The sequence below is a fragment of the Selaginella moellendorffii genome, unplaced genomic scaffold, assembly GCF_000143415.4.
Source record: "Selaginella moellendorffii unplaced genomic scaffold, v1.0 SELMOscaffold_6, whole genome shotgun sequence".
Taxonomy (NCBI): Eukaryota; Viridiplantae; Streptophyta; class Lycopodiopsida; order Selaginellales; family Selaginellaceae; genus Selaginella; species Selaginella moellendorffii.
In genome coordinates this window covers 2,716,368-2,732,268 of record NW_003314267.1, presented here as the reverse complement: position 1 = coordinate 2,732,268, position 15,901 = coordinate 2,716,368, and the positions used below count along the sequence as shown (strand labels likewise).

Here is a 15,901-nt window from a genome sequence, read left to right as displayed (position 1 = left end):
TGGGACGCGCTTGCTCTTGCTCTTGCTCTCTGGAAAAATATGTGATTAGACCAGAGATCCTAGTCCCAGCTTTGGATGTCTTCTAGGGCTTGGCATTTGCAGCAGAGCGAGGCTAGAGCCACTAAAGACACGAGTTCATGCACGGGAAGCTACTACATGCGGGTTTCATGTGCAAAAGAACAGCTCTCAATAAAACTCCCCAAAGAAGCACTTTATGTTCACTGAAACGTAGTTATGTAAGAAAACGGACAAAAACGGCCTCTTAGTTAGCTTAACCTGGAGAAATTCCAGGTGAGAGACGCATAGATATAAAGGAAGAATGCCTCTCCTCCATCCGACTCGCGAGCCAAGGATCAAGGATGCGACTCGCTCGGAACTGGGCAATTGAGAGTTTGGGAAGGATTGTGTCGTCTGCTCCTAAAACCTGGGAAGCCAAGGCACCTTTGATCGTCGTTGTGCGCTGAATCTCCCCCACGACTATCTTCCTGCTGCGCCATGGCTGCGTCGAGTGGCCTATCATCGCTCTCATCCCAACTCAAAAGCTAAAGAAAAACATAGCCAAGGTGGTCAAAAGTCCATTCACTACATAATTTTTCCCTTTCCTTTCTCAGAGACACCTCTTCATCTCTGCTTGCCCTATTCGCAGGATCTAAGCATAAAAAGAAAAATAAATTCATGATGAGTTTGTGGAACTCACGCTCCGTAAGGAGTTGGAAACCTTTGAGACAGGCGTGCTGTAAACGCTGTGATTACGGAGTTGGAACTGATCCTCTTCATCCGAGCTGCAGCATCGAAATCGCTGCGCGATCCAGTTTTTAGTTAAACTTAACATGGGAATCTTTTCAACTTGCCAAGGATATCCGTCTTTCGTACGCCTCCGTACTCTACTTGGTGTGCCACGCGGACTTGCCCTTTTCTACTTCGGTGTTTGCCCGAGGAGCGAGCGATGGCGCCGCGGCTGGCGATGTTAGGGTTGGCGGCAGCGGTGGAGCTGCTGCTGCTGCTTCACCTCCAATTCGCCACCGCCTTCTACCTCCCAGGCGTGGCGCCACAAGATTTCGCCCAGGTAAGTGGATGCTTTCTTGTGGCCCAGATCTGGGATCTCTGGCATTCTCTGGCCTAGATCCATGCTTGCATAGGGTGTGATTTGGTAAAGCTTGCCTCATGTATGCTACACAGGGTGCGGAGCTCCAAGTCAAGGTGAACAAGCTCACATCTATCAAAACTCTCCTTCCGTATGAGTACTATTCACTGGGCTACTGTCGGCCCGAGAAAATTCTCAACAGTGCCGAGAACTTGGGGGAAGTTCTTCGTGGGGATCGGATCGAGAACTCTGTTTATTCTGTAAGCATGTTTCCGCTGATAATATTTGTTTCTAAAAGTTTTTGCTTCGCAGTTTTCCATGAAGGAAGACAAGTCGTGCATTGTTGCTTGCAAAGGCGAAAAGCTGTCCGAAAAGAGTGCCAAGAATTTCAAAGAGAAGATTGACGAGGATTACCATGTTAACATGTAAGTCTGGTGGTAATAATGCTTTGAAGCTTTTAACATGTCATCGCCACAGGATTTTGGACAACCTTCCTGTAGCTATCGCTGCACCTGGTAACATGGACGGCAGTCATCTCAAACTTTACGAGCGAGGTTTTCCTGTAGGATTCAAGGTTAGTACCAGATTTCGTTTTTTTCTTTTTTTCCCTTCTTTCTTTCTAAACTCTAGTGACCTTAAAAAATTCGCAGAGTGATGATGGGAAGTATAACCTTTACAACCACCTCAAGTTTACGGTTTATTTTCACAAGGATCAGGATCCGGATGTCTCTCGCATCGTGGGCTTTGAGGTGTTCCCCTTGAGGTTTGTGGCTCATTTTTTATTTTGATTTGACTCGGAACTCGGAACCTGATACTGGTTTTTGTGGTTAGTGTGAAGCACACCTACGAATCATGGAACAAAAATAATCCGAAACTACAGACTTGTAACCCCGAAGGCAAACAGTTCGTTGAATCTTCAAAGACACCACAAGAAGTTGAAGTCGGGGAAGAGATCGTTTTCACTTACGACGTCAAATTCGAGGTAACTGTTACCTGCCTGTCTTTTATCCTTCTGTTCTCAACGTGCCTGTTTGTTTGCAGGAGAGCGCCACGAGATGGGCTTCCCGATGGGATATGTACCTTATGATGTCAGACGACCAAATCCACTGGTTTTCTATCATCAACTCCCTCATGATCGTTCTCTTCCTCACGGGAATGGTGGCCATGATCATGATGCGTACACTGCATCGCGATATATCCAAGTACAATCAACTGGAGACTCAGGAAGAAGCACAGGAAGAAACTGGGTGGAAGCTGGTGCACGGTGACGTTTTCAGAGCTCCGGAACACGCTGGAACGCTGTGTGTGTTCGTGGGAACAGGGGTGCAGTGCCTGGGCATGACAGTCGTCACCATGATCTTCGCACTGCTGGGATTCCTATCGCCCTCGAACCGTGGCGGGCTTATGACTGCTATGGTGCTGCTGTGGGTGTTCATGGGGCTGGTGGCCGGGTATGCCTCAGCGCGCCTCTACAAGTCTTTCAAAGGCAGTGACTGGAAGAAGATAACCATGAAGACGGCACTCATCTTCCCGGCCGTCGTCTTCTCCATTTTCTTCGTGCTCAATGCCATCATCTGGGGGGAGAAGTCGTCGGGGGCTGTGCCTTTCGGGACGATGTTCGCGCTGGTTTGCCTCTGGTTTGGCATCTCGGTGCCGCTGGTGTTCGTCGGCAGCTACTTGGGATACAAGAAACCAGCCATCGAGCCCCCGGTCCGGACCAACAAGATCCCGCGACAGGTCCCAGAGCAGGCGTGGTACATGCAGCCCATCTTCTCGGTGCTCATCGGCGGCATCCTTCCATTCGGCGCCGTTTTCATCGAGCTCTTCTTCATCCTCACCTCCATCTGGCTGCACCAGTTCTACTACATCTTCGGCTTCCTCTTCATCGTCTTCCTCATCCTCGTCGTCACCTGTGCCGAGATCACCATCGTCCTCTGCTACTTCCAGCTCTGCAGCGAGGACTACTACTGGTGGTGGAGAGCGTACCTCACGTCGGGCTCCTCGGCCATCTACTTGTTCCTCTACGCAACCTTCTACTTCTTCACCAAGCTGGAGATCACCAAGCTGGTGTCGGGGCTGCTCTACTTTGGCTACATGACCATCATCTCGATTGGCTTCTTCGTCCTCACTGGCACCATCGGGTTCTACGCATGCTTATGGTTTGTTCGCACCATTTACGCCTCGGTCAAGATCGATTGAGACGAAAAGAAGGAAAATTATCGTCGCCATCATCGGTTGCTGCTGCTGGTGCTGCTACTGTGAAAAGTTTTGATTGTTTTCTTAATGGCCGCATAGCAATAGCATAGCTAACTTAAAAATCTCTGGTGGGATTCCTGGCTCCACTTGAAACAAGGAAAGGCAAGGAAACGTAGCTGCTAGCTAGTAGATATTCACCGGTTGACTCGATCAGATCGATCTCCTCTGACGTAGAAAATCTCTTTTGCTTGAATGGCTGATTGACCATTCGGTCAAAGTTTAGTCAAACTAAAGTCAACTCCAGAACTAAGCTCGGAATGAGATTCGAACCTATCCTTCGTTTCTAGGGTTCTGCGCTAACCCTCTCTGCCTTGGCGGTGAAGCAAGCGTGCCTGAGCGAGAACAACGCCAAAACCATGGCGACGAGTAAGTTTTGGTTCATCTCTAGCTGATCGATCGACTGGGGCCTTGTTCCAGGGGCGCAGTTTGAGAACAGCAGTGACATTGGCGTCTTCTCCAAGCTCACTAATGCCTACTGCCTGGTAGCGATTGGAGGATCAGAGAATTTCTACAGGTGAGAGTTTTCGATCCGTTACTTGGATTGATCTTTGTGAATTCTTTGTCGCAGCACCTTCGAGTCGGAGCTAGCCGACCACATTCCCGTAGTAAAGGTGTCCATCTCTGGGACAAGAGTGATTGGAAGGATGTGTGTCGGTAAGAATTATCGATAGAGATCTAGGACTGAAAATGTATGTCTCATTTTGCACAGGAAACAAAAACGGCTTGCTACTCCCAAACTCGACGACTGATCAAGGTAAGTCTCGAGTTAAATTTTTCTCTTTTCTTCGTTTTCTGCCATAGCCGGAGGTGATTGTGTGATTTTCCAGAGCTTCTTCACATTCGGAACTCTCTTCCCGACCGTGTTGTGGTTCAAAGGGTGGAGGAAAGGTTGTCTGCTTTGGGAAACTGCATTGCAACGAATGACTACGTTTCTCTCGTTCACACGGACTTGGACAAGGTAGACGTTTTCTCCATCCAGTCTTTGTTTCTTTGAAGCAATCAATGTGTCTGTTCCTCCAGGAAACCGAAGAGCTCGTGGCCGATGTGCTTGGAGTTGAAGTTTTCAGGCAGACCATCGCCGGGAACGTCTTGGTTGGAAGCTACGGCGTCTTCTCAAACAGAGGTGGACTGGTAAGAAGATCCTTGTCTGGTCTTTCTCGTGAACTTTTTTGAGGAACTTTTCTGTTGTCACAGGTGCATCCTCACACATCGATCGAAGATCTGGACGAGCTATCGTCGCTGTTGCAAGTCCCGCTGGTTGCAGGCACTGTCAACCGCGGGAGCGACGTGATCGGCGCTGGGCTGATCGTGAACGACTGGACAGCCTTTTGCGGCCTCGACACCACCACCACCGAGCTCTCGGTTGTGGAGAGCGTTTTCAAGCTCCGAGAGTCTCAACCCAGTGCCATTGTCAACGAGATGAGAGCTTCGCTCATCGATACGCTTGCCTGAGAACTTAAAAAAATAAAATAAACAAAGCTTTGGTTTTCATGGGTTTTTTGCGCTTTGTTTGATCTTTTAGGTACTTGGAAAGCTAGCTATGGGTACTCTGGGCTGGGACGGCGCTTGGTTTTACAAGCAAAGGTTGGGTTTTGATAGGAAAAGCAGCAAAAGACGAGCAGGGAAGAACAGCAGCGGCAGCACTAGTAGTTCTAGCGGAAGATTTCCATTCAAGCAAGCTATGGTGGCTGGATCTTTAGCTTTGACAGGCGATACCATTGCTCAGCTTCGTGGGCGATGGAACCAGCACAAGAACAGCGACGCTTGGGAGGTAGGCTAGCAGTGTTGGCGTGGCTGTGATCTTCCTGTTCTTCCAGAGGGAGCTATGGAATCACGATTGGGTGAGGGCGTTGAGGATGGCCAGCTATGGGTTCTTGCTCTACGGGCCAGGATCGCAGGCTTGGTACGAGCTCCTCGATTGGTACTTCCCTGCCAAGACGATGAGAAATCTATCCATCAAGGTGAGATTCTTACGCCAAGTTTGTGTTGTTTGCTCACGAATCTCGCTGCGACGCGATAGATTGTTTTGAATCAGCTGGTGCTCGGCCCATGCGTGATTCTCGTAATCTTCGCGTGGAATAGCATCTGGCAAGGCCAAGCTCGCGAGCTCCCATCAATGTACAGGAACAAGGCATTGCCTACGCTCGTCGATGGTAGAATAGAAGAATCAAAATCTCTTCTTTTTCACCGATTTCTCGATTCTTTGGCAGGATGGAAGTTTTGGATTCCTGCCAGCGCGCTCAATTTCAGTGTCGTGCCTCTGGATGCTCGAGTTGGATTCATGTCGTGCTGCTCGATTTTTTGGAACTTCTACCTCTCCAATGCCATGGGAAAACGCTGAAGATCTTCCCTTGGCTCGTCAATAAACTTCTCTTTCACCGGCACGTGGCAGTGGGATACCGGCTCTGCCAGTAAAAGCCCGGGAAACTTAGGGCAGCGCCCTAGCTGGAAGAAGAGCAGTCATGGCGGCTACGGCTAGGGTTTGTGAGCGCCAGGATCAGCTCCCTTTTCTGGAGCGCCGGATCTTGTTCCATCCCGCCAAAGACACTGCATTGCTCGCGGCATTGCCTCCAGGTATCGAGCCGCTCAATCACGGATTCAATGCGGCGACTCCTCCTCCTCCTCCGAGCCTTTCCAAGTCGCCCGATGGCAAAGGGATCAAGCGATCGTGGGAGGAAGCGAATGGCGAGCCGCAGAAGGATTTTGGCGAGAATGTGCTACCCGAGCTGGGAGCTCCCCTCCGGATTGTGAGTTTTTGTAGGGGTTTTGGGAGGTTTACTCTAACTTTGTGCTTGATAGGGAGCCGGGCTTACAAATCTCGGTAACACTTGCTTCCTCAACTCTGTCTTGCAATGCCTTACGTACACGCAGCCCTTGGCGGAGTTTCTCAAAAGCGGCCAACACAAGCTCTTGTGTAAGTCTGTCTAGTAGTGTTTTCTCTTTACTGCAGTTTATCGCTTCTATTTGTCGCAGGTCGAAAGTCTGGATTTTGTGCAATGTGCGCTCTGGAAGGGCACGTCAAGAATGCGTTGCAGTCATGGGGAAAGGTGATAGCTCCCAATCATATGGTGAAAAACTTGCGCAGTAAGTCCTTATAGATTACCTATAGATTTCTCGCGTAAACTATTCGAATGCAGGCATATCACGTGCGTTTCAACCTTGGAGACAGGAAGATGCGCATGAGTTTTTAAGATATCTCATGGAGGCTTTGCAGAAAGACTGTCTTCCTAGCAAAACGCCGATGAACTCTCCGGAACAAGAAAAAACTCTTCTGTACAAAATCTTCGGTGGTCGTCTTCGAAGTCAGGTATTTGCCTAGTTACACTGTGTAGGAGCTGAATTACGAGCATTTTTTTGCAGGTGAAATGCAGTAATTGTCTGGAACGTTCAGAAACTGTTGATCCTTTTCTAGACCTGAGCTTGGACATCACACGGGCAGACTCGCTGGGCAAGGCCCTCGCATGGTTTACAGCCAATGAGATACTCGATGGTGATAACAAGTATCACTGCGAGAAATGCAAGAAGAAAGTGCGTGCCATAAAGCGGTTTACGATCGAAACCGCGCCAAACGTCCTAACAGTTCAGTTCAAGCGTTTCAGCAGCACTGGCTTACATGGGCAAAAGATAGACAAGAAGGTTCACTTTGGAAGAAAGCTAGACATCACTCCTTTTATGAGTAACGCCAGGGTAAGCCAGGGTAGCTGCTTCACATTTTATAGCTAACGCTGCCCAGCAGGATGGTGCGGTTTATGACTTGTATGGTGTGCTGGTGCACGCGGGGTGGTCAACCCGTTCTGGACACTACTATTGTTTTGTACGCACTTCCTCCGATATGTGGCACGTCTTAGATGACTCTCGGGTATGAGCGTCTTTACCTTGTGTGCTTATTAAAGCTATTTTACATGCAGGTTCAACAGCTGAGCGAACAAACTGTTCTGAACCAAAAGGCTTACATACTCTTCTATATTCGTAAGACGCCAACACAGAGACTCCCCTCGGCGCCTGCTACAGAGATTTCAGGAAAGAAGATTGCTACCACAAAGACTCTTCATATGCCGGATGCTGTGCCAGCTGCTAAAATCGAGGAAAGGGAAACAAGTTTACGAGAGCAGGAAGTCCCCGCTGCTGGTATAACCAAGGAAAGAGAAGAAAATTCGCCAGATAAAGTTGTTACAGCCAAAGCAAAGGAAACTGTGCCAGCTGCTACGGATGAGGAGGGAAAAGCAATTTCGGAAGAGGACATCTGTTCTCCTCTCTCCCCTGTAGCTCCTTCCGCGGAAAAGCGTGCTAGTCCTGAGCCAGAATTGAAAAAGGAGGTAACATTTTGAGTCATTGTTTCTGTTTATGTTGCTTACTGTGTTGTCTACAGGGAACTGTCCCGGCAAGCAGAATCGAGCCCGAAAATCAAGCGCCTTCGATGGTGGACAAGGGGTCAACTAAAAAGCTGGACAAACGTGATCCGGAAAAACCTGAGAGAGAATTACCGAAAGGCCAAATCTCCCTCAGGAAGTTCGACACGGATCCGCCAAGAAGACCTGAGAAGGGCTACCTGAAGTTACTTAAAGCTATGCCCAAGAACAGGCGCTTGTTGATGGAAAAGGCTCTTGAAGGTGGAATTGCTGAAGGGACGGCTGCCTCCAAAAGCAAAAAGCTCGTGGAGAACGACGATCCCAAGAAGAAAAAGAAGTGCAGTCCGAATGAGCTGTTTGGAACTGGAGGTAAGTACTTTTCTCCAATTTCTGTACAAACAGCGAGTGACTCTGTCCTGCAGTTGCACGATGGGAGGGCGTCGACGGGAAAGAAGTCGATGGCTTTCTCAGCCAAGAACACAAGGTCTCAACAAAGAGACCCGATGAGTGGTATGAGAATTTAGTTCTCTATCTGTCTTACATCTCTTTTGTTTTCCAGGGATGAAGAGTATGACCGTGGTAGACTTAAAAAGCTCCGACGAAGTGCCGGAGGTGGAAGGCTCACTCCTCTGAAAAGCTGCGAGAACGCGAATCCATTCCAAGTTCTTACTTCCAAAAAGAAGAGCTGAAGTTTCTTCATAACCGCGAGTGTAAACTAAAGAGGTATGGAAGTGTCACAGCACAAATAAGTGGTGAAACTCCGACACGTTTTTCAGGGAAGAATCTAAAATTTTTTAAAATCTACTGCGCGCGAGAAAGATATGCCACCGCAGGACGGAATATACGACCACAGTGGAGCCATCTCGTACAGTCGTGGTGGCGGCTTCCGCGAGAGAGGAATAAAATTACAATGGCGACGATGGAAAGTTCTATCCCAGGGCTTGGAGGCTGGAGTGGCCAGCAAGTTTAAGAACCAGATGGTCCAATCTCCTCTGGCAAACGCGAGTTCTTGGCGATGGCGGCGGCGCGGCTCAAATGCGTGACCCTGGATGTCACTGGCACGCTCATGGCGTACAAGGGCGAGCTCGGCGACTACTATTGCATGTCCGCCAAGGCGCTGGGGCTGCCGTGCCCGGATTACAAGCGCGTCCACGAGGGATTCAAGGCTGCCTACGCGGAGATGAGCAAGAAATTCCCATGCTTCGGCTATGGCCATCTCTCGGATGTGGAGTGGTGGAGGCGGTGCGTGCGCGATTCTTTCATCAGGGTACGTGCTATAGCTCCTCTCTCGATGCATTGGTCTCATGTTTAATCGGCCAGGCGGGCTATTCCTTCGATCCGGACACCGGGGAGCAGATTTTCAATCGAATCCATGCGATGTTTGGATCCACGGCGCCATACACGATCTTCCCGGACGCGCAGCCATTCCTCCGCTGGGCTCGCGCGAGTGGATTGAGCGTTGGGATCGTGAGCAATGCAGAGTCGCGCTACCGGGATGTGATTCTCCCGGCCCTGGGTCTCAATCAGGTATCAAAAGTATCGATCTTTCGATTTTCCTGCCAATGGGGCTCACGATCGATCATGGTGTCGCCAGGGATCGGAGTGGGACTTTGGTGTCTTCTCGGGCCTCGAGGGCGTGGAGAAGCCCGACCCAGGAATCTACAAGCTCGCATTGGAGAAGGCGGGCAATGTTCCTCCCAGCATGGCGCTCCACATCGGGGATAGCTTGAGGAAGGACTATCTCCCGGCGCAGAGCCTCGGGATCCATGCGATACTCCTCGATCGATTCAAGACGGCCGAGGCCGCGCGATTGAAAGAGAGTGGAGTGATCGTTCTGCCCGATCTCTCCGCCGCGCAGCAATGGATTCTCCACAACTGTAGCGTCCAGCAAATAACGAAAGGGCTTGATTAACCTAGCGTACGAAAGTGTGTTGCCGTACATTTCCGCGTTAGGTGTCCGTGACCGTACATTGTCAAATTTAGGGTTCTAGAGCAAAATAGTTTTTGGCCGGCGGCGGCAATCTCTCCGTTCTCGTGCACGCTGGAGGTGCGGCGTTGTAGCCGGCTCCTGTCCATGGCGCGGCGATGCTAGATTGCTGCTAGGATTCTCTGCTGATCAATCCGAGGCGGAGAAGGAGAAGAACAAGAAGCACGGGGATCACTCTGCTAAAGACTAAGTCAAGAACAAGGAGCAGTGCTCAAATAACCAGTCGGCGCGGCTTGTGATGGCGGTGCTGGTGAAGCGAGCAATCTCGGCCAAAGGTGAGCGTCTAGTGCTTTCAATTCGCACCCTGGCGACCAGAACCATAGAAGAATTTGGCGCAGTGGCTTGTCTTTAGTGCTGGAACTCCTCCTTCCTGTGCTGCGTGTGTGTGTGGAGACGTTAGCAAACTTATTTATATCTCGAGCGCGAGTGTTTTTTCATTTCCGTCCTGCCAGCTATGGCAGGAGGTAGCGATTCAAGATCTCTAGAGTTAACTCCTACATGATCGTGTGTACGTTGTTCGTTGTTGTTTCACTGATAGGAGAGAGACCATCTCGGACAAGTAATTCTTTCCGGTTATCTTTCATTCTCTAATAACCTTATCGGACTTGGCTTGGCAGTGGCTATCCAGAACAAAGAGGAAACCACTCTATGGTTTGTTTGTTCAAGCTGATGCAATGGCAAATGCTTGTTTCAGAGTTGATGTCCATCTCTCTCCCCATCACCATAACTACGTCTTACGTCAAATCGTCCTTTTTTAGATAAGCAACGCATGCCTTTGTCACCTCCCATCCTCCGGGAAAGGGCCTGTAAGTCAGTTGCCAAATTCGTCAAGGTGTTCTTTTATTTGACAAGTGTACTTTGGCAGCATGCCAGTTCTCATTCTCTCAACCTCGAAAATGTTGCATATCTCGAAACTGGAGTTCAATGGCGCATATCGAGCAGCCAAATGGTAGGATTCTTAACGATCATCCGCGCTATTGCAAAGTAAGGAGAACTCAGTCAGCTCTCACCTAGCCACGTGACCCATCCAGAATTGAGCGCCACGATAAACATCGCGATCGCGAACTGCCAGGTAATTAAGCATTGCTTCTCAAAGTTCCCCGGAAGAACACTGAGCTTTGTTTTTCGTGCTTACTTTCCCTGTCACTCTGATTTGTGGCGAGAGCATTGACGATCCGGCCAAAGTAGTACATGTTGATCGGAAGGACGAGGCTGTGCACGATGGCTGCCAAGCTTCCGGTTGCCATGAGCAAGCAATCGAGGCACCTGCATTTCTTTTGGATGGAATGGGTGGGAGCTTTAAAGTGACACACTAATAAGAATTTAAAAGAGCATCATTGGGACATTAAAACACAAGCTCTGCGTTACAGGTTTGTGCTAGGCTGATTTTGTCACAGTTAGACAAATGGTGGGACGAAAGAAGATGGTGGATATCATCCAAGAATGTCCATTCCGACAACAGTGAACTATCTCGAAAATCCGCCGCTGAACTTTAACAATAAGGTTTGTTTGCACGTAAACTATTTTATTCGTTATTAAAGTTCTTCCAGATATAATTATAGCTTATGGTTTTTACTTTTTTATATTACGCATTGTGTGGCCATTTTACAAGTCAATTGCTGGTATGGATCTCCACACATTTGGCGAGTCCCATCCTCAAAGAAACTGGAAGAAAGAGCTCTCTCGGCACTCCATCTCTCCTCCGGCTCCCAAACCAGCATGTTGTCCAGGAGCTCAAGAATATCTTCGTCGCCAATCTCCCTGTGGAGCCTCTCCTTGATCTCCTCCACCACCCTGTAAAGCTCTCTGGCGGCGTGGCTCTCGCGTACAACGCTGAAAGGGTTGTACCCTAGAACCAGCTCCGCGAGGATCACTCCAGCGCCCCACACGTCCACGCCACTTCCCAGCTCTTGGGTGTCGCCCAGGATGATCTCCGGCGCGTTGTAGGCCAGCGTTCCAATCGTTTCTGGGTCTCTTGGGGGCGTCGTCACCCTTCTCGCGTGATCAAAGTCGCACAGCTTCACCTTGGTGCCCTCCTTGTTGATCAGGACGTTGGCGGTCTTGATGTCCTGATGAACGATGCCATGCTCGTGCATGTAGGCTAGGGCTTGAAGGATCTGCTCGATGATCGTCTTGATCTCCTCCCTGTTGAGGGTTCTCTTCATAAGCATGCCCAATCTCTTCTTGAACTTGTAGAGATCCCCAAACATGTGCTCGAACACCATGTACGTTTTACCTCCAATCGAGCCCACGTCCAGAAGCTTGACGATGTTTTCATGTTGACATTCTTGCAGAAGACCATAGACCAGCTTCGTTTCCTCGTGTAGATTTAGATGCTCTACCATCTCTTTGATGGCGACCTTCTCCATAGTGTCGAGATTTATCCCCTCTCTCACCGTTCCACCGGTACCACGCCCCAGCCTTGTCGAGTAATCGATTGAGTATCGCGTCATCTCTCTTACTTCGTTGTGACGATAAAAATTAAGGGTGAGCTCATTAGCACGACGCTTTAGTACAAAGTTTTCCCTTTTTGACTAACTAAATGAAGCCCTCCTTTTTTTGTTAAAGAATATATTTAAATTACTTATTAAAAGTTAACAGATATCTTGAATATCTCCACCTTGTCAGGCCTTTGTGTTACTTGTAACTCGCTCTCTACTCTGGCACTGCTCGTAGCTCCTGTCCAAAAGAAGCAATCGTGCTGCGGTCTATGGTGCTCATGTCCATCACGCTGCTGTGATCTTTGTTTCTCTTCTTTGCTGCCTTCTTCCAGTTGTGAATCGAGTCCACTATGTGTTCTTGAAATATCGCTCTCTTGTAGTTGGACCCCATCTACGTACAAGCATTGTCGTCAGTATACATGCGCTGAGATTTAAAACTTTGCTTACCTGTGTCACAAGAGCATAGAGAGGTAACGCATAGTATTTGCACCAAGAACCTGATCACCAGACAATGTTACCGCTACCTGATTCACGCAAAACTTTCAAACTTACCCGGTGACAACTCGCAAATACGAGAAGATCCTATTTTGCATCAAGCAGGAGTCCCAACCGAATTGCTACTGAAAATGCATTCCAGGATTAATTAACGTCCTTACAACATTTCATTATAACTTACCCAACCCAAAGAAAAGTGGCCAATTCAAAAGCGTCCTGTAAAAACGCAAGAGATGTCACTGTGGTGCCAATTCAAGCCAAACCAAACCTGGAAGAGAATGAAATGGATCAGATGTAGCATCAATCGTGGTTTGTTGAACCAAAACAGTGTGTCTCGAGGTTTTAAACCTGCTATCCGTGGTCCAGACCCAGAATCTTCCAAAGCCAACTTGGCGATTCCATACTGGAGTTTCGCTCCGACCACTAATGGCAAAGTTTAGAAGAGATAAATTAAAACTAAAGAAAGAAAAGAAAAGAAAAACACCATACCACGATGGGAACAAGTGACATCCAGAAAAATAAGTTGACACCTGAAAAAGATTATGTTACAAACAAGAAGCGGAAAGAGAAAAACTGCTAACCATGAACATCGAAAAAGAAAAAACAAACAACAAACTTCCAGAAAATGATGTTGCAAGGAGCAAAAAAACAAAGAAGAACGTGGCATTAGCATTTTACCAACCACAACTAAATACCTTATTCCAACTATATCTTTGTACTCATCCTCCAACGATCAAATCATGTCTGAGGCGTGTCTCATGCTTCTGCAACAACTCAGCGTTATTTTTTGTGATCAACTTACCGTCACAAAGCCCATATGCAAGGCCAAATAGTCGGATTTGGTTACCGACTGGCCAAATTGAAGGAAGAATCAGAGGAGTTTATCAAGAACTGCTCGCTCCATGATCAGAGAATACTAACCACACCAAGCAAGAGGCTGTTCCTGCTCCACAAGGTCGATGCGCAAATGTTGGTTTTCAAAGTTTTAGTTAAAGAGGTTCAAACCGTAAGTAAAACTACGAGGTTCATTGACGATCCTTCAGAATAGCGAAGAGCATAGTCAGACACGAGTATAAAATGGAAACCATGGAAAGAACATATCAGTTCCAATCGAATCTTCTCAGTAAGAAGCAACTCCCCAACTTGTTTAGAGATAGTTTCGTCAGTAGCTTTACAAGGACAGATATCAGATTAGAGGACTTATACATTGAAATGCCTTGACAACGTGTGGAGACGCAGGGTCCGCCAGGCATGGTGCTTCCTGCATTGAAAAGTTTCTTCTGAAAGCTCTGGTATGCAGGTTTTGGATTTGCTGCTCTGCGATGCAGTGAGTGGTATTGAAACCTGTAACCTTGAAGACGTCGACGTTGGTTTTCCTAAGTAGAGCTGTTTCAAAAGCCTGGAACTGTGGTTATGTCCTGTTCCAAGGAAGTGGGAAGGTTTGAAGACGGAGCGAGTGATAGTAGCTGGATAAAGCTCGTCTGTATGATACGCTATTAGAAGCATGTCACTTATTATAAGTATTTAATAATTGATTCAATCCTAATATAGATCAAATCGAAACAAAACTAGGAAAGGCCATCAATTGATAATGTGGATAAAAAAAAACAACAGAGGAAACAATTAAACAAAAAAAAAACGAAACAAACAAACAAACAAGAAAAAGCATGAAACAATTGTTAAGCTTATGATCATACTTACTGGCAAACACCCGAACGAAACGAACTAAACTGATGCGAACCTGTTCAAACGTGGTACTTTTGATTGCAAAGAAACCCTAAAAAAACCCTAAATATATGTAAAAGACCACATGGTTTCCATTGCAAAACTTGCAGGTCCAATAGCCTTGCTCGTAAGTTACACTGCAAATAATGAATCAATCCCACAAGGAGTTTCATTTTTTCCTTGGACAATCAGAAGAGGTGGCTCGGCAAGCCATTGCACCAGCAATTGCCTCCCACCCACGGAAAGAAACATAAAGATTGTAAAAGACTCTGGTTTAACTTGGAATATGGCAACCCTCTGCAAATGGAACGCAAATACGTATGCAAGGTTTTTACAAAACAAACACATTTTCCAGTAAGTATGCTTATAATCTTAGTCACCTGCTTAAAATTACAGGAAACAGTGAGAATACACCTGTTAAAAATGTCCATCAAGCAAAAGAAATTTTTGTATCTTGCAGATTGGGATCTCCATTGTCTTGTGGTCATATTGTGACAATTCTTTACCCAGGAGAAGGCCATGCTGGTCCGATGGTGTCAAGCAGGGCTTCTCAATCACCTTCACTAGGCCAGCTATTTAACATGTCCGAATCAGCCGGTCTAGATATCAAGCTCAAGCTTGTTAGTAGTGTTGCCCTTCCTTGAAAAAGCTATAGCAGAAAATATGTATGCACAAACGTACTGGGAACCCTGAAAACGCTTGTCAAAGAGATATTAGAGACATACTTGATCTTTTGCATTTTAGAGTTGTCAAAAAACTCTGAAAGATGCCACAGTGGTATTTACAACCAGGATTCAGGTTGCAGGACCTCCTTGATACACATCGTAGCATGGTAGCGCATCCTTTAATGATATTTTAGCTAGGAATGTGGCTCCTGGAAAAAAAAAGGAAAAGAAATAAAAAGACACTTTGGGGATCAAGGAGGTTTTTTGGACACACGTCCACCTCTACTGGTTCAATAATGACTAACATTGGATCAGTGACCTTATTGACAATGGGGTACTTCTGCCTAAGTTTTTCAACCTTCTTATCAAAGCAGTCAATTTCATCCCCATTATAACCTGTCAAAAAGTCTACAATTTAACTTTCTAAGAAAAGAAACAATCCCTGAGCTACAAAGTTTAAGAATGGTTACCTTTTTAACAAATGACAAGTCCAAGGTTCGAATCCTAAGAAGCTCTGACAACTTTGGCTTTTTCATGGTTCCGGAATGCTTGTGAGTTCGTTCTAAGTATGAAATCCTCAATTATGTATTCACTCCAGTGACAAGGATATTTCATGTCCTTTTGAAGGTCTTCAAGAATCTTAGAAAGCCTAGTAAAAAAAATGTCAAATGAAAAATAAATACCCGAGCATTTCTTGAATGGTCCAAGACTGGATTTTTACAAGAGGGATGGGTATTTTGACTTACTAACCATCCTTTTCATTGATGGTGGCTGAACTAGAAAAATTTTCAACCAATTCATTAAAATTATTATTAAACATTATTTCAATAATTCCTCCATAGATAATATAGCATGCTCAAAACATACTTTGAATTGCACCATATTTTTTGGAACAACTA

General features: G+C 47.0%; 6 protein-coding genes across 7 annotated transcripts; 5 read left to right on the top strand and 1 right to left on the bottom strand.

The window, feature by feature from the left end:
• Positions 1-915: 915 nt before the first annotated feature.
• On the top strand, positions 916-3,469 carry LOC9652015 (transmembrane 9 superfamily member 7). Its single transcript, XM_002965949.2, has 7 exons — positions 916-1,066; positions 1,180-1,344; positions 1,397-1,509; positions 1,562-1,658; positions 1,735-1,847; positions 1,916-2,066; positions 2,126-3,469. Exons 1-7 carry the CDS (start codon positions 947-949, stop codon positions 3,281-3,283), a joined length of 1,917 nt encoding a protein of 638 aa, XP_002965995.2. The 5' UTR covers positions 916-946; the 3' UTR covers positions 3,284-3,469.
• Positions 3,470-3,593: 124 nt separating this feature from the next.
• Positions 3,594-4,837, top strand: LOC9652014 (eukaryotic translation initiation factor 6-2). The gene is made up of 7 exons (XM_002965948.2): positions 3,594-3,706; positions 3,758-3,854; positions 3,909-3,994; positions 4,050-4,094; positions 4,168-4,298; positions 4,361-4,471; positions 4,535-4,837. Exons 1-7 carry the CDS (start codon positions 3,697-3,699, stop codon positions 4,790-4,792), a joined length of 738 nt encoding a protein of 245 aa, XP_002965994.1. The 5' UTR covers positions 3,594-3,696; the 3' UTR covers positions 4,793-4,837.
• Positions 4,838-4,841: 4 nt separating this feature from the next.
• On the top strand, positions 4,842-5,724 carry LOC9652013 (protein SYM1). Its single transcript, XM_002965947.2, has 4 exons — positions 4,842-5,111; positions 5,158-5,301; positions 5,361-5,493; positions 5,551-5,724. Exons 1-4 carry the CDS (start codon positions 4,881-4,883, stop codon positions 5,679-5,681), a joined length of 639 nt encoding a protein of 212 aa, XP_002965993.1. The 5' UTR covers positions 4,842-4,880; the 3' UTR covers positions 5,682-5,724.
• On the top strand, positions 5,725-8,609 carry LOC9652012 (ubiquitin carboxyl-terminal hydrolase 17). 2 transcript variants are annotated; one of them, XM_024670347.1, is made up of 11 exons: positions 5,725-6,087; positions 6,140-6,254; positions 6,314-6,424; positions 6,478-6,647; positions 6,701-7,027; positions 7,077-7,199; positions 7,249-7,656; positions 7,710-8,058; positions 8,112-8,199; positions 8,249-8,412; positions 8,466-8,609. In XM_024670347.1, exons 1-10 carry the CDS (start codon positions 5,803-5,805, stop codon positions 8,376-8,378), a joined length of 2,106 nt encoding a protein of 701 aa, XP_024526115.1. In that variant the 5' UTR covers positions 5,725-5,802; the 3' UTR covers positions 8,379-8,412; positions 8,466-8,609. The 2 variants fall into 2 exon arrangements, with proteins under 2 accessions (XP_024526115.1, XP_024526114.1); XM_024670346.1 differs by having other exon boundaries at positions 8,249-8,491.
• A 58-nt stretch (positions 8,610-8,667) lies between these two features.
• LOC9634920 (haloacid dehalogenase-like hydrolase domain-containing protein 3) lies at positions 8,668-9,610 on the top strand. Its single transcript, XM_002965945.2, has 3 exons — positions 8,668-8,956; positions 9,010-9,216; positions 9,284-9,610. The coding sequence occupies exons 1-3, from the start codon at positions 8,705-8,707 to the stop codon at positions 9,599-9,601; spliced, it is 777 nt and encodes a 258-aa protein (XP_002965991.1). The 5' UTR covers positions 8,668-8,704; the 3' UTR covers positions 9,602-9,610.
• Positions 9,611-10,752: 1,142 nt separating this feature from the next.
• On the bottom strand, positions 10,753-12,129 carry LOC9652011 (cyclin-dependent kinase 2). Its single transcript, XM_002965596.2, has 2 exons — positions 11,315-12,129; positions 10,753-10,942 (listed from the first exon to the last, which is right to left on the bottom strand). Exons 1-2 carry the CDS (start codon positions 12,127-12,129, stop codon positions 10,753-10,755), a joined length of 1,005 nt encoding a protein of 334 aa, XP_002965642.2.
• Positions 12,130-15,901: the final 3,772 nt, after the last annotated feature.